General features: G+C 39.4%; 1 protein-coding gene across 11 annotated transcripts in view; it reads right to left on the bottom strand.

Annotated features, from left to right (window-relative positions):
• tenm4 (teneurin transmembrane protein 4) overlaps positions 1-26,619 on the bottom strand; it is a 204,000-nt gene that overhangs the window by 26,217 nt on the left and 151,164 nt on the right. For all 11 annotated transcript variants that reach the window (XM_061719775.1, XM_061719773.1, XM_061719774.1 and 8 more), the window contains 5 exons: positions 25,013-25,245; positions 23,310-23,464; positions 13,902-14,779; positions 7,056-7,228; positions 1,839-2,074 (listed from right to left, as the gene is read on the bottom strand). In XM_061719775.1, the coding sequence (XP_061575759.1) occupies positions 1,839-2,074; positions 7,056-7,228; positions 13,902-14,779; positions 23,310-23,464; positions 25,013-25,245 (1,675 nt within the window). The remainder of the gene's footprint in view (positions 1-1,838; positions 2,075-7,055; positions 7,229-13,901; positions 14,780-23,309; positions 23,465-25,012; positions 25,246-26,619) is intronic.

Genomic DNA, 26,619 nt, shown 5'->3' with positions numbered 1-26,619 from the left:
CTCCCTCTGCTCTTCAGGTTTTTATACAAGCTAATGGACGTTAGCATTAGAGCTAGCCAGTTAGCTTAAGTTACAAGGTTGGTAAACGTTGGCTGCGCTGTTTCTTACCTTGCTCTACGCTGACTTTATTAATTCCAGCTTCACCGTCACCACCTTTTTAAAATATTTGTGTAGAGAATCTCTGAGGCCTCTTTTTTCTTCTTCTCTTCTTCTCTTTTCTCTTGTTTTCTGAGCACCGGACTTGTGCTGGCCGGACATTTTGACCATTCTAATGGTTGAATTAAATGATAACATCAAATTTTGATCAGCGGCCAAACCATTTTTGTGTTGGGGGTTCTTGATCACAAGGACAATTAGGAAGAAAACAAATAACAAGCTTTTATGTAACTCAAATACTACATATTTTTTCCACAAATAGGCATATTTTGAAACATTTTGAAAAATGATTCCATAACATTAGAAGGGGTAGGACTAGAAAGGTTTTTTGAAACTTCATCCTACAGGAAATATTTATCTACATATAGATTTTTCTCTTTAATTTGCTTTGTTTTGCTTATGTTTTTTTTTTTTGTTTTTTCGGTATATACATTTTATGTATTCTGATTATTTTTTATTTATTTTTTTAACCTGTTTGAATAAATAATTAAATGAAACGAATTTAATGAGAATACATTTTTTATTTTTTTTCTCAGTTCTGCCCCCCCCCCCCCCCGCCCCCCCCCACCTACACTGGGCCCGGGACAACAGACCCGTTTGTCCCCCCCTATCGGCGGGCGTGGGTGGTGGTATAAGTAATGTTACATGTGAAGGCACCACCACCTCGTAGGGATAAAATGAGTTGTCATTTTAAATGTTGATGTCTAAGAACTTCTCTCAGCGGGAACTTATATTGGGATTAAGTTGAAATAATTGTGATTTTGGGACTCAACATAATAAAAGTAGGAGTTCAGCTTCAGCTAGTAAAACGTTAGAGAGCTGTATAACACGGGGTAGTTGATTGAGTTTCAGACAGGAGTTCAGAGGCGTTCTCACGCCTTAAAACCGAAACACAAAAACATGTCAATGACAACTGGTTTGTGGGAATTTAACATCTTTAAAACAAAGCACACAGTAGCCTACATGTGAGAGAAACAAGTGTACATGTTTGCCACATTTACCACTACGATTGTGACACCACACATTTAGTTACGTTGCTGTTTTTTCAGGCACACTGTCAGAAAAAGAAGCAAAAGAAAAATGACTGGGTCCCCAGTTGCTGGCGCCCTGGAGTGCATGACAACTCCTGTGTTTGCTTGTGCAGCCGTTTGACACGACATGCCCAAAGCTGACACTTTTTAATATTAGAGTTTGCTTTTTTTGTTGCTTGTTTCTTTCAGCAGGGGCTGTGGTGAGTAAATAACAAGCGGGGAATGTGGCAGCTAGTCGTCGTTAAGGGCGCTGATCTGTTCAGCGCGCGTGGATGGCACTCACGCAGTCTGGATGGAACAACTACAGGCCTAAAGAGCTCGTTTGAAGACAGAAGGAAGGGAAGGAAACAAAAGGGAGCGCTTTCTCTAATATTACCAGGGTCTCTGGACATACAGGGAGAACATCATTCTCATCAGTAGTCCAATCACTGCTTCCTGTAGAGAATTACAATATCTGTTTCAGATGATTATTACAGCGAGTTTTCCGTTTTTTTTTTTTTTTTGCATTTGCATTTGCAGCATTACTGCAAGCGTGGATTTAATCTAATCATTTAAGTGAGAGAAGATCAAGGAAAAGACAGTTGGCCTAATGATGAAAGCCCCTGTGTTTAACCAGCAGTCGATCTTGGCAAAGGCGGCGTTCGTTCTCACCCTTAATCTGCGTCCATACACCGTGATCTGGCCGCGAGCCTGCTCCCTCCTCTGCCTCCACTCCACCAGGTTGAGGCCGTTGTCGATGGCCAAGCTCACGTTCCTCTTGCTGACCGTGGGGTTGACGGTGCCGGCGAGGAGGTGGGGCTCCGTATGCAAGGACACCTCCATGCCGTTGGCCAAAACCAGCCTTAATGAGCCGTCCAGGCCGATAAAGTAGCTGTTCCGGACTTGATCTGGGGAATGTTCAGAAGACGTGATTAGGTCTCAAAAGGGAAAGAAACAGTGATACAAGCAGAGGTGGACAGAGTACTCGACCCCAGTACTTGAGTAAGAGTACAAATACTACTGGTCAAAATTTACTCCGTTACAAGTAAAAGTAGCTCAGTCAAAATATTACTCGAGTAAGAGTAGAAAAGTACTTGCTTTTAAAGGTACTTAAGTATCCAAAAGTAAATGCTTTTAAATTTACTTTAAGTAAAAGTAAGAGTAAGAGTAAGAGTACATTTCTTATTTTCCACATCAGTAAATTACTATATTTTTACTAAATTAATTTAAGGATCTTTTAACTCTTGTTTCTGAGAATTAACTCTTTGAAACCAGCTGCACTGATGTGCTGCTTTTAGAACCATGTTATATAAAACCTGCAGAAACACCAAAAACAAATCAAATGAATGGGATCATAAGAGGACAGTAGATGATGCAGAGTTTATTAACAATCATGAACTGAAACCAAATGAACCTGCACCATCCAACTAAGTCTGGATCCCCCTCAAAGACCACTGCTTTACAAAAAACTACATCTCTGCTTTCAATAACTCAATGTTGTAGCCATTGTTGCGGCTCTGTCTTGACTTGTTGCGGCTCTGTCTTGACTTGTTGCGGCTCTGTCTTGACAAACGCAGGCTACTTTGGCGGTGTCGTTTTGAGGAGGCTTGACGTATTTCTGCTTTACGTACATCCCAGTGGAGAGCGTGCACTGTGATAGGTCTCCTCCTTTGACAAAAACCGCTTGTGTCCAATAGGATTTTAGGGAAGAAGAAAAAAGAGCAGACCTGAAAGTAACGAGTACTTTTCAGCCTTCCTAGAAATTTACTCGAGTAAAAGTAAAAATATTTGTCTTGGAAATGTATTCAAGTAAGAGTAATAAGTACCGAAGAAATCTAATATTCAAGTAAAGTACAAATCCTCTGTATATGTACTTAAGTACAGTACTCAAGTAAATTTACTCCGTTACTGTCCACCACTGGATACAAGAAGAATGAATCTAATATTCCTCTCAGCGAGGCACAAGAATAATGGCCTAAAATGGCGGCGCGGCAAAAAGAAAGCCTTTAGCAGCGGTATATACTGAGCCGCTATGGTAATGTCGAACCTGTGACAACAAAGATCAATAGTGAGAGGTTTCACAGCACCAGTAAAGTAAAGTTTTACAGCTGTTGCAGAAGCCCGGGGGGATGTGGAGGGATGAAAACTATCAAAGCTGCTAGCTCGCCCGCGGCCGCCGAGGAGTCGGGCCGCGCACTTACACACAAAATCACAAGGGATAAATCTAAACCTGTCCATTACTGTCCCGAGGTGACGGCAGCCTATGTTCCAGTTCAGCACCAGTGACTAATGCTTCCACTGAGCTTCTTACGTACATCCAGCTGGGAATGCCTCCTCCTCGCCTCTCATAAGCACTCCGACCGAGACTCAAATGAATATCATCCTCGGCTGCGGCGGAAAATGTATCTTTTGCACAAACACCGGTTAGTTAACGTCGTTTAAACAACTATATGTTTCTTCTCTTCTGTGTCAGTTTGCCGTGTTCGACAACAATCATGGCCTGGAAAGACGGAGGTCTGTATCTGTCTCTTTTAGCACCGCTGGGTGGATTTTTATGCTGCGGTGGAGTGAGGCATGGGCAGACAAGGCAGGGGTGACCTTGCACTGGCCCTTACCTCTCTCCATCATTCCTGCATTTCAGGAGTCATCCAAAGATTGTGCCCCTTACCGAAGAGGGAGGCTGAAAGATGCTAAAAAATGCACCTTGGGAGGTATTTGCTCCAGTCTCCAGAGATTTAATGTGAGCAGGCTGTTTTAAACTAAAGGAATACTGATTCAGAATAGAGGAAAAACCAAACAGATAAATATATTTGGTCAGTTACTGGAGATAACTGTTTGACGTTTAGGCATGATCATATCTGGTGTATAAGACATTTGTGGCTATTTGAGCTAGACAATAGGAATGGGCGATATTTTACCATTCACGATATACCGTCAAAAAAATTCCCCACGGTAAGAATTTGTCATCTCGCGGTAAAAACAATAAATTCCTGTTGATGACGTTTTTGTGTAAAACTGATTTATGGTTCTGTGGTTAAATCCACGCACAACGTGAAGGAAGGAAGGACGGAAGGAAGGAAGGAAGGAAGGAAGGAAGGAAGGAAGGAAGGAAGGAAGGAAGGAAGGAAGGAAGGAAGGAAGGAAGGAAGGAAGGAATGAAGGAAGAAATTAGCCTGAAAGAAAGAAAGTAATGAGCCAGAAAGAAAGAAAGAAAGAAATGAGCCTGAAAGAAAGAAAGAAAGAAAGAAAGAAAGAAAGAAAGAAAGAAATGAGCCTGAAAGAAAGAAAGAAAGAAAGAAATGAGCCTGAAAGAAAGAAAGAAAGAAAGAAAGAAAGAAATGAGCCTGAAAGAAAGAAAGAAAGAAAGAAAGAAAGAAATGAGCCTGAAAGAAAGAAAGAAAGAAAGAAAGAAATGAGCCTGAAAGAAAGAAAGAAAGAAAAAGAAAGAAAGAAATGAGCCTGAAAGAAAGAAAGAAAGAAATGAGCCTGAAAGAAAGAAAGAAAGAAAAAGAAAGAAAGAAAGAAAGAAATGAGCCTGAAAGAAAGAAAGAAAGAAATGAGCCTGAAAGAAAGAAAAAGAAAGAAAGAAATGAGCCTGAAAGAAAGAAAGAAAGAAAAAGAAAGAAATGAGCCTGAAAGAAAGAAAGAAAGAAATGAGCCTGAAAGAAAGAAAGAAAGAAAAAGAAAGAAAGAAATGAGCCTGAAAGAAAGAAAGAAAGAAAAAGAAAGAAAGAAATGAGCCTGAAAGAAAGAAAGAAAGAAAAAGAAAGAAATGAGCCTGAAAGAAAGAAAGAAAGAAAAAGAAAGAAAGAAATGAGCCTGAAAGAAAGAAAGAAAGAAAAAGAAAGAAAGAAATGAGCCTGAAAGAAAGAAAGAAAGAAAAAGAAAGAAAGAAATGAGCCTGAAAGAAAGAAAGAAAGAAAAAGAAAGAAAGAAATGAGCCTGAAAGAAAGAAAGAAAGAAAGAAAGAAAGAAAGAAAGAAAGAAAGAAAGAAAGAAAGAAAGAAAGACGATAAATTCCCATTGATGACGTTTAGTAGTATTTAGTATCTTTTAGAGCAGTGATTTGGCTCCAAAGACTGAATGTGGTGATAGATTTATATTTAAAAAGGTGGAGTTGAATTGGTATTTTTTTTATCGTTATTTTTATCGTTATCGGGATAAATGGCAGAAATTATCGTGATAAATTTTTTAGCCCATACCTACTAGACAAGTGTATATTTAGAGCATCGTTTGATATATTTTGATATAATACCATAAAAAAACCTAAAACTTGTTGAGTAATAACAGTAAACGTTGCGTGAGCTCATCTTTCCTGACTAAAATCTCAGTTTTTGAATCTGCCATACATAGTTGAGACGCAGCTCGCTCAGATCAGGACGTGCCCTCAGCCGGATAACAAGAAAGCAAATGTCGGAGGAGGGGGGGATTCACATGTTCTACGCTCGCCAGTCGCCGGCTTACAAAGCTGACAACATTTAATTAATTAAGAGCAGAGTTTGCGGCTCGGTCGTTCCTCGCAGGCAGATCTCGGAGACAAGGTCACGGCGAGGAAGTGACCGCTCCGCTAAACAATAGTGAGACACCAGAGATTGTCATCTCGAGCTTCAGACGCGGCGAGTCAGGGGTCCCGGTGGATTGAGCTCAAACCTTAATCAGACTTTATTGGATGGAGAGGTGCGTGGGTGGAGCAGAAGCTATTAAATTAGCTCCAGAAAGATCAAAGCTATTGATGAGTAATTAAAAGTGCAAGTAGTCAGGACAAAACAGGACACCACAACGCTCAAGTGAGCTCAATCTGTCCTCAAGGATATTTTTCACAACATTTTTTTCTTGGAGGGCCTTTTATGGACCACCTGCATTGTGCTGTCTTGATTCATTTTCTTGACATTAAATCAATATTTCTTTTTCATTTGGGGGAAATGGAAGCTGCACAGCACATGCTAATAAAATAAGAGCAAATCAAATACAGCTTTGATTAAACTTTAATAATTGCAGGGACACCCTGGGTTTTGTTTCTGTTTACTCAGGTCCTGAGACTTCTGCATCTATTGTATTATAGTAAGACAACGAAAGGTTTAATTGCTGCTGACCAAATTACAATTGGAAAAGTCAACAGTTCCTTAAAGGATTTTTCTCTGGGAAAATAAATGGAATAATGTTAAAGCGGCGGCCGCCTCCAGAAGACTGAGATGTTTTCCCGTCGTCCCGAGCTGTTCTCAAACAGGGTCAGTCCTCAAAGATTGCTTTGCCTTGTTCCTCAGCTGAAGCCAGTCTCCCCGGGGGCTTCGCGTGGGCAGCTTCCTGTGCACTTTCACCAAAAACAGCTCTTCTATGGCATTCACAATCGTGCTTATCCAATGTTTCCTTCACAGGAAACTAAACAGTTCAATTGATAGCAAAACTGAGGCGGTCCCTGAGGTCGGAATACGCCGACCCTAAGTCCTAGTGCTAGTTCTTAAAGTCTCAAAAAGCAATACCGTCAGCTCCTTTTCACAATATTCAAAGTTTCTTTGGCTTTACTAAAGTTTAAGGGGAGAGTATTATGAGAGAATGACAACTTTTGCACTTGAGAGGATTCAACTCGAAGACTCTCATGAAACAGGGAATCGTGACATCAGAGAACCAGATCGGAGTAGAATTAACTCATCTACCGCGTTTATCCACCTCGGCTTCACATCATTATGCATCCACGGCATCCCAGGAGGGAGTGACACGAAGCTTTAACACCAATTTAAAAAGAGGTAGCGAGACGAGCGGCTGGTTCGACCCCTTGAAATCAGAGAAGTAAGGACAGAGTGAAGTGAGTTTTTGCGTTCCTCCTTTCAGCTCACCCATAATGCAACAGAAAATCTCCTCACCGTCCGCGCTACGAGTGAAGACACTTACCTTGCATAAATGTGTAGAACGTGCCAGAGGCTGACAGGTTGGTGGTGACTGTGATATCCTCTTTGTTGGAGCCCTCCGTCTGGATGTGGACCGAGCTGTCGGCGTCCGTGCGGTAGCTGCTCACTCGGCCCGTGGGGTAGGTGATGTTGGTGAGACGCCCGTGACTGTCATACCTACGACAAAATCAGAGGTGTCAAGTAACGGAGTACAAATACTGCGTTACCTTACTTAAGTAGAAATTTTGGTTATCTATACTTCACTGGAGTAATTATTTTTCAGACGACTTTTTACTTTTACTCCTTACATTTTCACGCAATTATCTGTACTTTTTACTCCTTACATTTTAAAAACAGCCTTGTTACTCTATTTCATTTCGGCCTTTAAATAAAAACTATCCAGTTAAATTGCTCCATCCGGATAGAGTGAATTTGGTTGTGGTTGTTTCAGATGTTCTTGTCCAGTTTTGTTCTTACATCCGTTCCCTCAGATTCCTGCAACTAAACTTGGATGTTATTCCAATAAAGGTTAGGATAAATGATAACATGCCTCTGAAGTTTGACTTTCTGCACCATTACAATACTTATAGGCAACTAGTCATCATATCTTCTGCTCTCTGAAACACATGTTAATGCTCAATAGTACACATTAGGGCTGTTCGATTTTGCCCAAAAATAAAATCTCGATTTTTTTCTCTCAAAATCCGATTTTCGATTACGATTACGATTATTTTGTGAATTGACAAAAGGCAAAGAAATGATTTCAAATATGCTGTTTTTTTATTGAACATTTGCCCCATTGGGCTTTAAGTGCAAACGTTGCTCTTATTAAACCAAAAATGAATGAATAAAGTGCAAAACTCTGTAAAATAAGTTGAAAAAAAGTTTTAAAAAATATAATAAAATATAAAGTTTTATCTCTAAAAACAAAATCAGCACTTGCAAACATACAGTAAGTTATATTTCCAATTAAATAAAACAAGACATTTTCTAATTAAACTAAACTGGGTCTTTGCATGCTAAATAATAATGCAACCCATGAAGGAGGTAGAGGTGTGTAATGTCACTCATTACATTTGCTATTCACATTTGCAAGTTTTTTGCAGCCCGGTGGCATGTTACAACGCCCCCTCCTACACTAAAGAGCCTCTCCGATGGGGCACTTGTCGCAGGTATTGAGAGGTATTTCCATCAATCATTAATATGTGTGCAGACAAGGTAAAAAAAAAAAAAAAAAAGTGAAAAATCGATTTTGCGATTTTCACGTTTTAACATCGTTCTAATTACATAATCGCGATTACGATTTAAAATCGATTAATCGAACAGCCCTAGTACACATATATGGTTCTTTAATATATTTGCATTATACTAAGATGCATTCATTTTCAATGGCTTTTGTCCTTAATGGCTTTTTTCCCCCTTACATTACTTTTACTTTTATACTTTAAGAAGTTTTAAAACCAGTACTTTTATACTTTTACTTGAGTAAAAAACTTGAGTTGATACTTCAACTTCTACAGGAGTATTTTTAAACTCTAGTATCTATACTTCTACCTGAGTAATGAATGTGAATACTTTTGACACCTCTGGAGAAAATCAGCTCACGTGACCCAAAGTCAGCGAAGATAAACATGTCACCCGACAGCAGCATTATGAGTTCTCCTCCGTAAATAACAGGTTCAGGGAAGTATTGTAGCGGTAATAACATGCCAGGATTGGGAGTTTTTCTATTCCTTGTAGAGCCCTTTACTTCCTATTTCGTGTCACAAGCCGTAAAATGTGTGAAGAGACGCAGTAAACGCGGCATAAAATCCATCAGTGCTACAATCAATTAAATACATTCAAAACTATCACCTTTAATTACTGAGGCACAATCGATACAGTTTAAAAGCAAAGTGTAAACTATCTGCTGCAGTATTCCTGGGTGCACTAACATGCAAAGCAGGTTTGGACCTCTCCAGCTTTTTCCACAAGGCCTGAATGGGACTTGAATACAAATGCTACTTAATCTTTAAGTAACTTTCAAATCATGCAAGAACTTAATAATGAGAGGAAAAACAACAACAACAGAAAAAACTACTGACAATGAAAAAGTGTGGAGTTTGGAAACAGCCATGCGGTTCTGCATTTGGTGGACTGCATATTAGCGTAAAAGATGAGGGATATCCCTTAATCTCATTATGCAGTCTATGAAACAGGAGCAGTGAGGTGCAACTCCTGGGAGAGACGCAGCATCTCCCTCGCCTACAAATCAGCTCATCACACGGGGGAACATGAGTGGTCAGATTGCTTCATTTTGTTTCGGAGAGCACATCGGCATCGAACAATCTGAAATCCCTCAGATTGCAAGGCGTCCCGGAATGGAGGAGAAGGAATGCTACATTACTTAGAATGAAGACTTTTATCTGTGCTCTGAATACGGATTGGAAAGCCCTCTTCGATGTTGCTGCCTGCTGTAATAAAGCCTCTAATAAATGAGATGGCGGGTGCTGGTTTACAGATATTTCCTCAGCTCTGCCATCTCACATATCCAATATGGAAGAGGAAGAGTGCGAGAGGAATCGTCTCCTGGAGATAAATGTTATCTGATCTCAGATGCACCACGAACAGAGATTCACAGCAGCAGTTTCAACTAGTCAGGATATACTAAATAGCCGAGTAATTTATATCTAAGGGTTTGATTTCTTTTTGATAACGTTCACGTTCTGTGAGGCGGATATCCTCCGTGTTCGTCACATGATCAAAGTTTTGTAGAGTGAAAGCACAATTTGCATGTCATCTTTTTTGCTGCCGAATGAACTGAGAGCTCCGCCGTTCAGTTCGTTCATCGGAGCGTTCGCACATCTGCCTTCGTCGGAGGAGTCGAGCAGACAGAAGTCTCATTCTGGAGCGAGAACTACATGCGGCAGCTTGATCGCTGACCCGCACTCTTTCTGTCTACATTAGGGCTCGGAGCTCGCTCTGTTCCTTGAGCCTCACCGCTGAGCTGTTAATGGCTTTGGTCTGCTTCAGCTCAGCTGCCTATTAGCTTGCTTTCTCTGGACAAGAGGAGCATACAGGGCAGCCTGCTCAACAAAATGAGGGGGACCGGTTTCCCCTCGGTTGGTCACAAGTCTATTTAGATCGCATCACCTCCGTGCCACATAGTCGCTGTATGACCTTTCATGCTGGAGCCAAACAATAGGTCCCATACCTGATGTCAGCATCACCTCCAGCATACCAAATGTCACTTTTATGCACCGTCCTTGGATTTCTTCTTTTTTTTTTATTTACTTGCTGCATAAGAATCTAAGAATACATGAAACTGATGACATATCTGTATTATGGCTGGGCGATATATCGAGATTTTAATATATATCGATATATTTTCAAACACGATATGGTATGAGACAATATCGTTTATATCGATTTTTTTTTTTTTTTTTTACATTTTTTTTTTAATGATTTTGATATAGCTTATTTTGTGACAAATTGACTTGAATGTTTTATTTGAGATTTGCACAAATGTTTTGTTATTTGTACAACTGTCAACCTCAGTGGAAAAGTCTGCCTGTTACTGTCTACATTGTATTAATTGCAGTGTATTTTAATTTAATTGTTATGCAGGAAAGGGATATTTGTTTTATTTTATTCCAGAAGCATTTTTATTCTATATATGCAGGCAGTTTATTTTTATTTCATTTGTTTTATACATTTTGATATTGTGCAGACCTCTGTTAATAAAGGTACCTGTGTGACATTTGGCACGAGGCTTTGTATTAAAACTGACTGTTTTTTTAAGGGTTTGCCTCAGAAAAAAATGAAGCTAACAGAGATGCTATACTATAATGCTTTGGGGGAAACCCCAATTAAGGCACAGAAAAAATATCGAGATATATATCGAGTATCGCCATTCAGCTAGAAAATATCGAGATATGACTTTTGGTCCATATCGCCCAGCCCTAATCTGTATAAAACGTGGGCTTAAAACCATTGGCAAAGCCACATTTCGGACTAGACTAGAAGTATCACCTCATTAAATTGAGGGATATAAAATAATTAGATACCTTTCCTGGTTCAAGTTAATTTAAGGGATTTACAGTAACCCTTGAGCATTCCACCAAATCTTATAGCATCATATTAGGAAGTCAAATGAGTCTCCATGTATAATATAATTAGCAAATATGAGGCTCCCAAGCGTTAAAATAAAAAAAAGAGAGTTTCATAGAGGTTTTTTGTTCTCCGTCCAGTCTTTTGTGTTGTGTCTGCGCTCATTAACATTCATTCAGATCTACAGACCAAGGGATTTAAGTATATAATGTGTTTAATTCGGTTAAAATATTCATTAGAACACATCGTTGGACAGTGATAAAAAAAAAGGGTTTAATTGCAACAAATTACGATATTTGACCCTTAGATGGTGGGATGAACCTGAATAATTATTCAAGAAAAACAAAAGCTCTTCCTGAAGCTGCCGTCGAACATGGATGAACTGAATGCAAATACAAACAAAGTGTCTAAAGTGAAAGGAAAAGAGGGGGAATTGGATTTAAATTCTTAATGCATCATTTGCATAATTAAGATTTGAGAAATACTTAACAGAAATGAGTGCCTACTTGCAGACATTTCACATTCTTCCTATAGTTGTTGTCCTGAAAATGCAACTGTCACAAATATCCAATATAAACCATTGTTACATTCACCTATTTTATTATATTGTGTTTTATCTTTGTTTTGGGAAGCGCTTTGGTTTGAAACGCGCTATATAAATAAAGTTGACCTGACTTAACTTGTGACATTTGCATACTGCAACTTTTTCCATTACATAGCTGATATAAAGGGAGTTTATAAACCGATTGTGCAGTGAAGGCAACTATTCATTACTTGATTCATTATTTCATGCTTAATCATATAATTGTAACTTTTTTTTTAATACCTTCTGTTATCAAATTGATTTATATTGTTATAGGCATCTGTGTGTGACACAAGTTTTGCTGGATGTGGCAAACAGTCAAACAGTTCATTACACTGAAGATAAACTGGATTATTTCATGTTTCAATACACTGTCACTCAAGCTGATGATGAGCAAGTCAAAAAAAAAACACCAAATCTAATTGGTAGGATAAAATGCCTTGGCATTTCTTTACACATGAGGGATGTGTATGCTTGAACGTAGTAATGTAGACTGTTTTACTATTATTTTTCTTAAGTCGGAGAGCGTTTACATGTCCTGTGGACACTCTGTTCCTCGAGAGACGACTACGCATGGTTGCGTTCCAGCATCCTTGTTTCCACTCCAGCTACCTCTGCTGACAACCAAATCAAACACAGGTGATTAATGCTTGCTCATATTAAACAGAGCATCTGATTACGTGTCAGAGTTTCACTCCTCCAGCGAGGTGTAACAGATGTCTGACCAGCCAGTCTGTTTAATCACACATTTTGGAACGACATCCAGTTAGCGCAGTTTCCCCTGGTACATCATATTAAGATAAGTTGTTGCGCCGCACAAGTCAAGAACATGAAATACTATGCTCTTTGTTGGGAAGCGTGGGAGTGTTTTCAGTTGTTCCGTCTCAATGTGTGGTTCGCCTCAATCAATTACTACCTCTGGCTATTCTATTATGCTTGTATTGATGGATCTTCCCAGTCCTGTGGGGGAAATCTTGCCAACATATTTTACTTGTTCTGCATCTGACAACTCCAAACAATTGAGGGACTAGCGGTCTGTCACTCCAACATGCACATGGGTGCAGATGAGTCACATATCACCTCGTAATCCTATTTGGTATGATAACAGCAAATAGGATTATACTCATACTTCCACAGGTCTTGCATTGTGAGTGACATACACATCTAGGAATAAGAGTGAAGCTCACAGGCCAAAAAAAAACCCAAATCAGGTACTGAAGAACTTGTAAACTTCAATATTTAAAGGCAGAATACTGCCTGAAAATATACAAAGTTTTTTTGTGTTTAGTTCAGAAAATAAGGACCATAGGAGGAAGTTTGATTTTAAACATCTGTTTGCACGAACTACTTTAAAACAAATGTGTATTTCAGTATGTGGTGTAAAATTATGGAACTCCTTAACAATTGATTTAAAGGATTGTAAAAATATTCACCAGTTCAAGAAATTGTATATTAATCAGACAATATGAATTTAACGGGTTGAATATCTTTTGTTGTTTTTTTGTTTTTGGTGTTGTTGGTGAGTTATTGTGTATGTTTTCTTATTTTTTGATTTGTTTTGTTTTTTTTTTCATTATTTTTATTTTGGTATTATATAAGCAGCGACTGTTGAACAGACGGACGGACCATCTTCATATGTATTGTTTTATTTATATTTATTTTTTTTTAGAAAGGGGCTTGTAATATAAGTCTTTCTTCTTCTTGCCCCTTTTCAATCATGAAAAAAAAAATAAATAAATAAAATAAAAAATTACTTAAAGGAGCATGAGGCTCCTTTTAAGAAATGAAACTCTCTAGCGCCACCCTTCACCACGACGGCCGTTGGGGGTACTGCAGCCAAAATTGAAGCCGGCACGGGAGAACGGGGAGAACGCACATGCAGCGTCATGTGACGTCACATCCGCAGCCCAGCGCGGGAAATTCGGGACCGAATTGCAGCACATTTTGCAGCACACAGCCTGTTCAAGGCAAAGGAGAGATACACTAGAGGGCTCATTCTTTTGGGTTTGGAACGCTTCATCTGACATTATTACTAGAAAACTTAAAATGTATACGGATTTTTTTCATAAATCTTGCCACAATCCGGCCTCAAGCTCCTTTAATACATGTATCTTTAAATCATCAACTCAACTGGCATCTACAGATTTGTTTAAGAGGAATTTTCTCGGTGGTACTTACTCAAAGAAGGTTGTCCATCCGTTTTCGTTGGTCTTGGAGGCGAGGAGTCCTGAGCTGCCGTGGTAGGTCATGACCGCTAGTTCTTGACCCTGGGCGGCCACGGTTTTAAGGGCAGTGTTGGTGCCGATGGTGAACCAGAAGGTCTGTCCGTCGGGGACCATCAGCCACAGGGGCATTCCAGTGGAGTCCCGCCGGATGATCACCGTGTTCTTGTTCCTGTCCGTGATGCTGCTTATATCTCCCGGCCCCGTGTAGGACAGATTGTACAGGTGATCTCCCGTGGTCAGACTTTGCGTGAAAATATGGCTTCCGTTGGAATCGAACAGGTAAAGTTCATCGTTGATCGGCGAGGACACCTCATACATGTTGAGGGGATTCAGGAACGGCTTGTTTTTCCGCACGTAGCGGATACGAATGTTCCCAAGATCGGCGATGTAAAGCTCTCCGTCGGGACACACCGCCAGGGAAGACGGTCCGTTCAGTTTGGCGTCCTTGGCGTAGCCCGAGTCTCCGGAGTAGCAATCGCAGTTGGCGTCGTTCTTGCAGTCGCAGCCGCTCGGGGCCCCGGCGACCAGGGAGATCTCCCCGTTGGTGGACACCTGTTGTACCCGGTTTATCTTCTTTTCATCCGACTCGGCGATGTACAAAACGCCGGTGTGAGACACGGCCAGGGCGTTGGCCGACTCCAGGGTGGCGTGGATGGCCACTTTACTCATGAGGAAGTGATCGATCCCGGGCACCTGGCAGTGCATGGGGCGGCCCGCCACGATGCGCACTTGGTGGTTTTCCGAGATCTGGAGGACTACGCTGTTGTCCAGGACGTACAGGGAGTTGTCCATAGGACTCACCGCCAGGTCTGTGGGCCATTCCAGACGGACCTGAGAGGAAAGAAGCACACAGAAAATATCAGCGTCAGATCAAAAAAAAAAAGGTAAGGTAAGGTAAACTTTATTGTCTCCCTGGAGAGAAATTTGTCTTGGACAAAACTAGAGACTCTGACAATGTTCCTTTTGTTTGAGAAGGGTCAAATATAACTACATAAAAAGAGCTGGGCAATCTTATAGCTTAGGGTCATGGAAAAAAAACCACATTTGAACAGATTTCTCCTTTCATGCAGCTGACCTATTGTTCAAAGAGGAAACACAAAAAACATGATGTTTTATATAAAAGGAAATCTCTCTCGGTGACCTTGAGAGGATATATTTGGGTTTATAAGGTGATTTTGAACTCAAAAACTTCAGCAAAGCATAACCTCGCCTGGGCTTTAAGTTTCTTTATTCAGTAAGCCGCTCACAATTGCAGGATATTGTTATGTCACAGCATTAACTCAGACTACAATTATCCAGCGTACCCATCTACCTCTGGAGTGGCTAGGGAAAACATTTTTTGCCCCTTTGTGTTATTAGAAAATTCTGTAGTTTACCTAACTTTAAGTTCAACAGATCCGTATGGTAAATTATGAAGGACATTTGCTAATTTATTTATTTATTTATTTATTTATTTATTTCAGATCCCCATTAGTTGCTGCCTCAGCAGCAACTATTCTTCCTGGGGTCCAACAGTACAAATATACATTTCTAAAAAACTTTTAGAGTACAATATAAAATGTTAGTTAAACAGAATAAAACAAAGTAGATAACAAGTACAAAGAACAACAACTAAAAAGAAAAACAAGACAAAAAACAAAAACTAATAAAAACTAAAGATAATAAGAAGCAGAAAACAATGAAAAAAAAGAAAATGAATTTTCCTAAATGAAAAAAACGAAAATGAAAAAAACAAATAACAACCAAAAACAGATAGATTAAAGATAAATCCAAGTACAACTAAAGATAAATGAGTGCATACTAAATGAGGCAAATACAAAAACAAAAAAAACGGCTAAAACCATTAGACACGATCTAAAACAACCAGTTTCTTTTGAACTTCCTTTCTTAGTTTCCTCTTGAAGCCAACTGCTAATAACAGGCAACAGAAACTTTGTTTTAAGCTCAATAATCCAAATCCATAAAGTTGTGTAAAGTACAAAGAAATCACAACTCTACCGATACAGAACGGAAAAGAAATACAGTTGCTGGAAAACATTTTTGGTCAGGCTCTTTTGCAAGAATACAGTATGAGCTGGTGAACATTTTCTAGCAGCAGTTGAAGCCTCTGGGCAGGAACTGTATCTCCTGCCTCCTCCGCCATTTTTCATTTCCACAGGGCAACCAGAATACTGCAGCACAAACCGTTTAAAAGTGGCGGGGGCATCTTCTACAGACTCCAACATCATATTGCTGTGTAGGCTGTCGCTCCTCTTCCTCTGGTTTTCTAGTCTAGACTAGGGGTGTGCAAACAAGGGTACCTCACGATTCGATTCGATTTCGATTATTGGAGCTTCGATTCTTCGATTCTAACGATTGTCGATTCGATTCGATTATTGGTGCCACGATTCTTCGATTATTGTGATTTTTAATGCTTTTTTCCATACAAGATTGATTTTGTCTTCATCTGTGGCTACATTTGTAAATAAATAGCCAATCAATTAACTCAGTTCCTCTAACAACACTCATTAAATAAATAACAAGGTTTTTTGAACATTTGACATGTATTTTTCAAAGACACAAAATAATTTATTTTATGACTATGTAAACATTTGCTCTTTGACTTCCTTAACTTTGACCAGGGAAAGCTGCACTTGCATGAGAGCGCCCTCTATTGGCGGAAAACACTGAAAACGGTCAAGCCCTGGATTTAATGAGTTCATTAATTCAAGTAAACAAGATATGTACTTCCATCAAATTTATTTAGTGTAAACATATCTGTCATATTTCAAGTGAACAATAAGAAATGTGCATTGTTGAAAATGAAATGATTCCGCAGCTTATTCAGTCTGGAATCTGGATAGGATAACTAAAAAAAAAAACAAAAAACAAAAAAAAAAAACATTTTTTTTTTTTTACTGGACCATAATCGATTACAAATCGTCACGTGACGCATCGCGATGCATCGACACATCGATGAATTGCACCCACCTCTAGTCTAGACTAATAGTACGCTGGTTTGCGATGCAGCGTTTCATGCGATGAAAAATACTGTTTCTTTTTTGATCTTCTGAGATATCTGGGTAGGAGATCTTGTCACATCCCCCGACGGACTGTGGTGCTCATTTGTACCCACGATACATCACACGGTGACCGTCAATTCTGACGTTACCACGCCAGTCCGGCCTCAACACCATCTGGTTCGTTTCATACTCGACACGTTTTGAAAGATTACCATTAATCACATTAGGCGAGCTACCGGGTCGTGAGCTGGACCTGCTTTTATGCTATGGACAAATTCAGATGGATCACCTCAGAACTACATTAGCAGATTGTGCCATCTATCTGGGAAGGGGATGGAGTGTACTTTGTGTCAAAGCACAAAGTTTCAGGGGCAATCTCAAAACATGCACATCCTGCAGAGGAGGGTATGTTTTGGTGCAACTGTACCCTCAATAAGAGCTCAGAAAAAAAAGGGAAAATCTTTTAAAAATAGGTTTAATATCCTTTATGATAATAGATTATGACCACAGCGGTAAGGAAGGTCAGCGTACGGATCGAACTCTCAAATGATCGGAGTGACTGGATAAAAAGTACACTGTAATTGATTATGAGAGCAGCAGACAGCTAAGGGCAAGACTGCTACTTCCTTCACGTCCTCCAAGTCTCTGCTTCTTTTCTTGGTTGGGGTTATTAATTTTGTAATGACAAAAGATTGCACAAGTCCTTGGAACGAGACCAAAGGACACTCACCAAAACAAAGGCCCAGTTTGTCTCCGGCCTCCCGAAATGATGACTTACTTGTTCTGCTAACAATGCATGGGGCTTTTAACAAATTACAACGATTGGATTCATTCAATTTACCGGTCTCCGTCTCACTTACGATGCCGGTGGGAAACAAAAAAATGAAGTGTCGTATTTCAATACGAGCCCCGGAGATTAAAATCTGGAGAAAAACACCGAGACGGTGGCACATTTGAGTTATTTTAGTCTGGCTTTCACGCGAGAGTCGCCTCAGGATTGTTTTGGACACTTTGGGTACAGTTTGTAGCAAGAAAAACCATTTGTAATTTAGACCTGGACGTTTTATTAACAGAATATACTGTGTATTGTATGGGGAACAAAAGCGCCAAGACCAAAAAAAAAAGCTACTGCAACAAAATATGGACCCGAGGGTGATTTTTATTCCATGGCATTTTCAATTATTTTTAACATGTAAAATATTCAGCTGACACAAAAATCAAAGCCCGGTCTGATCCCGGCTAAACATGGAATACGTAATGATCAATGCTGTAAGGTTTTGCCAGTTACAAGTTAATTCAGAACTAGTTGTGCATTTGTTTATTTAGTTTTTTTTTCTAATGGATGTACAAAATGACAACCGTCCCCGTCTGTACTTTTGTACTTTGTAATTTCCTAAATCAGAAGTGAATGCTGGCAGAATTATTTATGTAAAACTGAAAGAGAATTGCCTAAAGGTGGATTGAAAAACAGATTTGAGCATCACACGCAGCTCCCCCCCCGAAACAAAGGAGGTTTATATAATAGGATCCATCTTTTGGCTGCAGACAACAAACAGGTGACTAGCAGTAGATACATGTCATCTCTCAGCGAGCAGAAAACGCATTTACTTGGGTAATGAAGGGAAGACTTTCAATTTCTTAAAACCCATTTCTTGTCAACAGTGGCGGTTAAATATTTCATGAGCCTGGATGTGGAGTGGTTCAGGAGACCTGCCTGCAAGGAGGTTTTCACGCCACTCTGACTGATGAGGTGATATTTCTCGAGCTGCTGTCCCACATGCTGTAACCCGATCATACCCTCCCCGTTATGTAGCGGGGCAGCTGTCAGCAAGCCCTACCGCCAGCAGAAAAAACCAAACAAAAACATGCTCATCAGGGATGGGCGGTATGGACTAAAAAATGTATCACGATCATTTCTGGCATTTATCGCAAAAAAAAAATACCAATTCAACTCCACTTTTGTAACTATAAATCTATCTCGCTCTCAGATCTGCCATGTTTGTTACACAAAAACGCATCAATGGGAATTTATCGCTTTTTCTTTCTTTCTTTCTTTCTTTCTTTCTTTCTTTCTTTCTTTCTTTCTTTCTTTCTTTCTTTCTTTCTTTCTTTCTTTCTTTCTTTCTTTCTTTCTTTCTTTCTTTCTTTCTTTCTTTCTTCCTTCCTTCCTTCCTTCCTTCCTTCCTTCCTTCCTTCCTTCCTTCCTTCCTTCCTTCCTTCCTTCCTTCCTTCCTTCCTTCCTTCCTTCCTTCCTTCTCCCCTTTCCTTCCTTCCTTCCTTCCTTCTCCCCTTTCCTTCCTTCCTTCCTTCCTTCTCCCCTTTCCTTCCTTCCTTCCTTCCTTCCTTCCTTCCTTCCTTCCTTCCTTCCTTCCTTCCTTCCTTCCTTCCTTCCTTCTTTCCTCCTGCTCTCTCCTTCCTTCTTCCCTTCCTCCTTTCCTTGTTTTCTCCCTTCCTTCTCCCCTTTCCTTCCTTCCTTCCTTCCTTCCTTCCTTCCTTCCTTCCTTCCTTCCTTCCTTCCTTCTCCCCTTTCCTTCCTTCCTTCCTTCCTTCCTTCCTTCCTTCCTTCCTTCCTTCCTTCCTTCCTTCCTTCCTTCCTTCCTTCCTTCCTTCCTTCCTTCCTTCCTTCCTTCCTTCCTTCCTTCCTGTACGTTGTGCGTGGATTTAACGCAGAACCATAATTCAGCTTTACCCAAAAAAATCATAAACGGGAATTTATCATTTTTACTGCGAGATGACAAATTCTTATCGTGAGGAATATTTTTGACGGTAAATCGTGAACGGTAAAATATCGCCCATTCCTAATGCTCATCAGGGAGCATCTCCTGGATTTACACCAAAAAATAAACAAAGGAAAAGAATTAAATGTATTTCTTGAAACGAGAGGGATATTTCCAGCCACAAACACTTTAATCTTTGCTCATACCAGCATGATGCCTGTCTGAGAGTTATGCATCAGTATTAGCACTTCCTCTCCAATTTCAATTGAATGTCACAGTCAAGAGTCTTGATAAAGCTCTCTGAAGCTCCTCACACCCTTGAAATATCGTCAAGTGATCTTGTTTTGAGTTGCGGTTTCCCTCGGTCTAAGTCTGAACTCAGTGGGGGATGTTCAAGACTTGAAACAGAAAATGAAACCGATTTCTGTAACAGCAAGGACCCCAAGTCATGGGTGTAAACAAACTGAAAAAAAAAAAAGAGATTCTTGAACGAGGTCAAGCTCTTGTCCTTTTGTATGATAATGAAAAAGTTAAAAGAAAGGTTACGGAGCTGTACACTGAATTAAGAGCGAGTTTTTGCTGCAGTGCGCTCACTGCACAGATGGCATAGCGAGGAACAACGACCTCATCAAAGGAGAAGAGAAATCTGGCATTATTTCTCGACTAAATCAGGTGTGGTGCAGAAAAAGTAATGACCGCCGCCATGAGCCTTCTCCAGAGAAACTATGTCTAAGTGAGGGGTTGGGGAATGTTTGAAGTAGGAGGCTATGTGCTCTGGATGAATTTTTAATGGATGCTTTTTACTGTCTGAGTGTCTCTGGCAATGCCTGTGTGATTTGTCATCATAGCGGAGCTGCAGTGAGTCCGCCTGGGTCCTCGCGGCTGTGGAGCGGGGATTGGTTGTGTGTGGGAAGGTAAAGGAACCGCCAGCAGGGGTCATGGCAGGGGACAGAGTTCCCCCACTGGGGCTGGATAAGGCCAGCTGGAGGCTTCGCCTTCCTACCACAACACATGCATTCTGAAGGACAGTAAAGATCCCCTCATGTTTTATCTGAAACCCCTCAGGGCCTGCTAACATGTCGAATTCAACCACATACAAAAAAAAAAACACCAAAAAAACCACACACACACAAAAATCTAGTGTCTGCATGTAAAGCCTCGAGACATTGTGGACAACCATTCCCGTTGTCAAGGCTACAAATGTTATCTTATTCGAAGTTAAACTGTTATAAACAAACTGGAAAGCGACACAAGAACATAATTGTATGTTTTTATGCAGCGGTGCTCAAAGTAACACGGATCACATCACGTTTATATTTTCAGGATGTGTGGCAAAGAGGACAAACACAAAAAAACCAGCCACGAAAAAAAGGCTGCTACAGTATGCAAAAAGTATGCACGCACCAAAGGGAAGTTACTGAGCTATAGAATGATGTGACCTCGGTGCAGCGTCCTTCCCTGAGGGATGTGGGTGCGCTTGTGTTCCTGTGCATCACTGAGCATGTATACATGAATTGAGGGCTAGTTATGTTATAGGTCATCTTCGTCACCACCCTGCAGGCGGAGGTAAGCAAAACGCCGCATCTGTGCTTGTGTGGTCACTTGGAAGACACGGAGGCAGCTGGGACCACAGAGCCACCGGTGATGTCGGCGCGTTTAACTCCGGTGCAGTCCGGCGGTCTCACCCTGGAACCGGTCCAGGGATCTGCTCATTTTCATTCTTTTAATTAAATTTGCTTGGCGACTAGGGCTGTTCGATTTTGCCCAAAAATAAAATCTCGATTTTTTTCTCTCAAAATCCGATTTTCGATTACGATTATTTTGTGAATTGACAAAAGGCAAAGAAATGATTTAAAATATGCTGTTTTTTTATTGAACATTTGCCCCATTGGGCTTTAAGTGCAAACTTTGCTCTTATTAAACCAAAAATGAATGAATAAAGTGCAAAACTCTGTAAAATAAGTTGAAAAAAAGTTTTAAAAAATACAATAAAATATAAAGTTTTATCTCTGAAAAAATAAAATCAGCAAATCAGCACTTGCAAACATACAGTAAGTTATATTTCCAAATAAATAAAACAAGACATTTTCTAATTAAACTAATTTTCCATCAATCATTAATATGGTATCAATCATTAATATGTGTGCAGACAAGGTAAAAAAAAAAAAAAAAAAAAAAAAAGTGAAAAATCGATTTTACGAGTTTCACGTTTTAACATCGTTCTAATTACATAATCGTGATTACGATTTAAAATCGATTCATCGAACAGCCCTATTGGCGACAATAAAATCTTTTAATTTTCAAATTTACCACACGCACCTGTGTTGTTTTGCTGCTTTTTCTGACTTCCTAAAACCTCTGCATAACAGAAATCCAGATCAGGAAACTTCTAGCAGACTGTGACTTTGTTCACATAGTTGAACTCTTCGTCTGTGTTCAAAGTACAGATTTTGGACATCACACGTGCAGCCATGTTAACAGAAACCCTGCGTGCACCTTTTGTAATTTCCATCCTTTTGTATTTGCATAATTCATGAGAATTAATTCCTCTTTTGTTTCTGGCCTTCTGCTTATTTATATTCTTTCGCCACCTTGCTTTCAAAATGAAATCCTGTGGAGTAACAATGATCTCTGAACAGACCATAATTGTTGGGATTGCTGTGCAAGCACGGCCGTATGATATTCTCAGGTAAATGATTACTGTTGTTATAGTCATCTTCATTCATCCATTGCTGATACAATTTTTGGACAACAGGATGAAACCAGAGCACTTGGAGTAAACCCCCACTGGCACGGTAACAACGTGTAGAACTGCACACCTTTTATTTCCTTCACGTTCAACTGAAGTCTGTAAAATGTCTCACTCCAACTCGCTCGATATAAGAATCTTTGAGAAAGTTCTGGGAATCCGACCCAAAACTACACTTAACCCTGACCTACTTCCACTGATTACGAGCCGCCAGGTCCAAGAACACGCCCATGTGGGGATGGGAACATCCCCAAGGTTCATTCAAGAAAACACATGTTGGCTACCGCCAGTCAAAGAGCTCTTACCTTTTTTTGTTATTAATTGTTTTATATATGTATTTGACATTTAACAGGTGGAAACTAGTGATGCACCGAAATGAAAATTTGTGGCCGAAACCGAAACCGAAAATAATAATAAACACTTGGCCGAATACCGAACAATACCGAACATGGTTCTTCGCAGTTTTTCATTTATTTTGCCAATTTTTTCACCATTGCATAAATCAAATAAATTTGATTTAGGCATGCTTTTAAAAGAAAAAAATCTTTTACAAAATGACAAGGTAGAAAATATTTATTGAACATAAAAATAGATTGATTTATGTTGTTTTGGTTCCACCTCCTGGTGAATGTTAGGTAACCTTTTGGTTGGCCAACGATTTGTGTTTGTGGTGCGCAACCGTTACGGGAGCGGTCAGTCTATTTCCTTATTTTACAACGCCGTTATTAATTGTTCGGTTTTTTTTCCCACTTATTCCACCGAACACCAAAAGTGTTTTTTTTGCCATTTTCGGCCGAACAATTTTGGTTACCGAACAATCGGTGCATCACTAGTGGAAACCGATCAACATAATATTAGTTTTCCATACATAGATACACTCAAAGAGCTCTTACTTGAGAGATGTCCATCACAGCGTCACAGCTCAGAGGTCGGGCAGAGGTTAAGTCATTAAAGCCCAGAAGAGTGGAGATGATACCGTTCTGATCAATCCTGCGAATCATGGTCCCATCCACAAAGAAGATTACGCCGTACTTATCCACCGTAATGCCTGCAGGGGAAAAAAAAGTCACCCAGTAAGCAGAAGAGAAAATATTCACCAGTTCTTTTGTTTATCTGTACCTAATGCGAGGATAGAGCACCACTCGATGTCAAATAGGGGCTAAGTGCAGCAACAACATAAAAGACTAATCAGTCGGATGAAAAACACTGTATTTTACAGTCAATAATGGAGAGCAATAGGTGCATCAAAACGGATGAAGGCTACTGTGAGTACTGACTCGATTACAGTCAACATTTCATCATTTCTGTGTTTTTGTCTCTGTTCAAACAACAATGAAGCTGAGAGCATACATCTTAACTTATTCAATTTCTCTGAGGTTTAAAAAGTAGTTTGCAATCAGCATGTACATAGGATCTATATGGATAAAGCAAACTGCGCTATAAAAAAACAAAAACAAAGGCTCAAATTACTAAAGCATCTAACATCCAGATATGGAATCAAGAACAAACCATAATCTTATCTCCATTACATTAGATGCAAATTGATTATGTGAATTTATGTATGTTTTGATTTTACTCCTCCAACTACTGTACTAAATTATTCAGCGCTACGCCTGTGTTGAAAAAATAGATTTTCTGATTCTAAATCGATTGTCATATTAATTCCTAAAAATCGATTCTTATGTCTAAAGATCGATTTTTTTTTTTTTTTTTTTTTTTTTTTTCTTTCATAATTTTCGCCAGGTGAACTTTAATCCCAGTAGTCGGACACACAGTTTGTCATGACACTTCTGAAAAATGCCAGGTACTTCATGGCAATATGTGTGCGTGGTGACAGAATAAATTAGATAAGCTAAAATGATTTGTTTACTGCATGAACTGTTGCAATTTCTTTCTTTTTTGCACTTTAAATGGATATTGAAAGGCCTGTTTGAGTTATTTATTTCTTAGTTATTTCACAATAATTATTGTGAAGTTATTATTTCACTAGTTATTTTACAGTCATATAATTCAGGCAACAGCTCAAAAAACATTTTAAATAACACTAAGCCAAATCAATATCGAATCGGATCGAATCGAATCATGATAATCAATTCTGAATATTAAGAATCGGAATCGAATGAATGAATGAATGAATGAATGAATAAATGAAAATTTTATTTCGAACATGCTAAAAAAAATATATATATATATATATATAAATATATATATATATTTAAACCAATGAACAATAGTTAAATAATAATCATGATAAATACAGTATAATAAAAATCATAACAATCATAAACAAAAACATGCCTTACTGGCTTTTTTTTTCTTCCTTTTTTGCATGCTCGAAATGGAGCAAGGAGAAGTTAAAAAACTTATGTAGCCCTGCCCCGGTTATCCACAACACAAAACATAATTCGCCACCCCAAATTAAGCTGTATACATATATACATACATACATATACACATACACCTACATAATCGATTCTTGACATTTGAATCGATACCCAGCCCTATTCAGCGCCACAGTCTACCTGACCAAACACAAGACAAAAAAGGATTTGAAACCACACATGCTCTAATAATAAGAATAAAATCAGAGCCGTACCTCTGGGATTAGTGAGCGTGGCCTCCACGGCCTTTCCTCCATCGCCACAGCGGGCGTCGTCATACGGGAGACACTGGTCCCCGGTGCCGGCCACCAGCTCCAGGTTCTTAGCCACGTCCTTCACGACCTTCAGAGATTTCACCTTGAACACCTTCCGGCTGCTGGTGTCCGACAGGTACACGGCGCTGTTCACGGGACTCGTGGCCAGGTAGTACTTATGAGCCGGGCTGTTGCTGAGCCAAGGGAAGGAGACGAAGAACCTCCAGTCAATAAACCCAGAAGGGCTACAGAGCTTTTCAATAAGAAACATTGTGTAATACAATTAAAATGGATTCAAAAGCCATTTAGAGAGTCAATTGGGCAAAATTACAGTTTAAGCCAGGAACATGGAAAGAGAAAAATAGAAAGAGATTAAACACGACAAAATGGTGGAGCTTAGACACCATCTAGAATACAATCAGCTTAGTTGGAAATCCCCGTTGTCAAAGAGATGGAAAATGCCACTTATCTAAAAAAGAAAGTCTAAAAGCATGTATTATATTGACAACATTTGTGAATACGCTTCAAATTTAGAAACTCAGACACGTCTTTGCTTTCATATCACTAAAACGGTGACGATATTGACCGATGTTGACGGATGTTTTCAGGAAAACAAAGAGACGACTATTGGGTCTCATTAGTGAGGCCCTTCACATAACACTATTGTGCACTTTATGATTTGGCGCTCTTGTTTCCGTGCTTTTATTTATTAGTGCATTCTGTCAATTTTTTTAATATTATGGTTATTATGTCTTATTTCAATTAATCTTAATATTGTATCTGTTTAGCACTTTACCTCCCCAGGGACTACAGGCGGAAATTAGCAATTGTTGCTATAACCTGGCTCAAAGCATCTCTTCTTGTTTTACAAGATTAATGTTTTTTTTTTGTGCATTGTCCCTGTTTTAAATAAATAAATTCAATCAATCAAACAGCAGCATCCCGGATACTATTCAAAGAAACGCGCTTTAAGTATGTTTTTATTTTCCACTGGGACTCACGAAACCATAACTGAACCAGGAACCGAAACACATTATGCATCCATCAGGCAGATTTTTCCAGCACAAAAAAAAAAAATCTCATCCCGTTTAATTCCCAGCCAAATCTACAAAGTAATCCTTGGTTGCCACATGAGGTTCTCCCAACCTGACAGACAGACAATGGGACCGGATATAACCGATACCGCCGTGGGAGGATGCATGAAATCTATCAGTAAACTCGAGGCAGGGTAGATTTCAGAAAACACAGAGAACAGAGAAGCAGACACGGCCGTACAAGAACAAATGAAACGACAGAAAATGTGACTTTGATTAACTCATTTTCAGCTTTTGACGAAGCATGTTCTGCTAAAGAACCAAAAAATGTTCAAACACACGGCTCCCAAAACTTCTTAGAAATAAGCCCAATATTCCTCAAAATCTAGTCAAAAATGGTCTTATTTTAAGCAAAAATATCTTTGCCAGTGGGGTAAGAAAGATTTTCTTGACTGGAATCCTTAAAACAAGCAAAAAAGCCTTAAATAGTCTCTGTAGTTTCCTTGACACAAGGCTTTTTCACTTTTTTGGAAA

Source organism: Cololabis saira, chromosome 4 (assembly GCF_033807715.1).
Source record: "Cololabis saira isolate AMF1-May2022 chromosome 4, fColSai1.1, whole genome shotgun sequence".
Classification (NCBI taxonomy): domain Eukaryota; kingdom Metazoa; phylum Chordata; class Actinopteri; order Beloniformes; family Belonidae; genus Cololabis; species Cololabis saira.
Note: the sequence above shows the minus strand (reverse complement) of the source record. Positions and strands in the feature narration are given on the sequence as shown.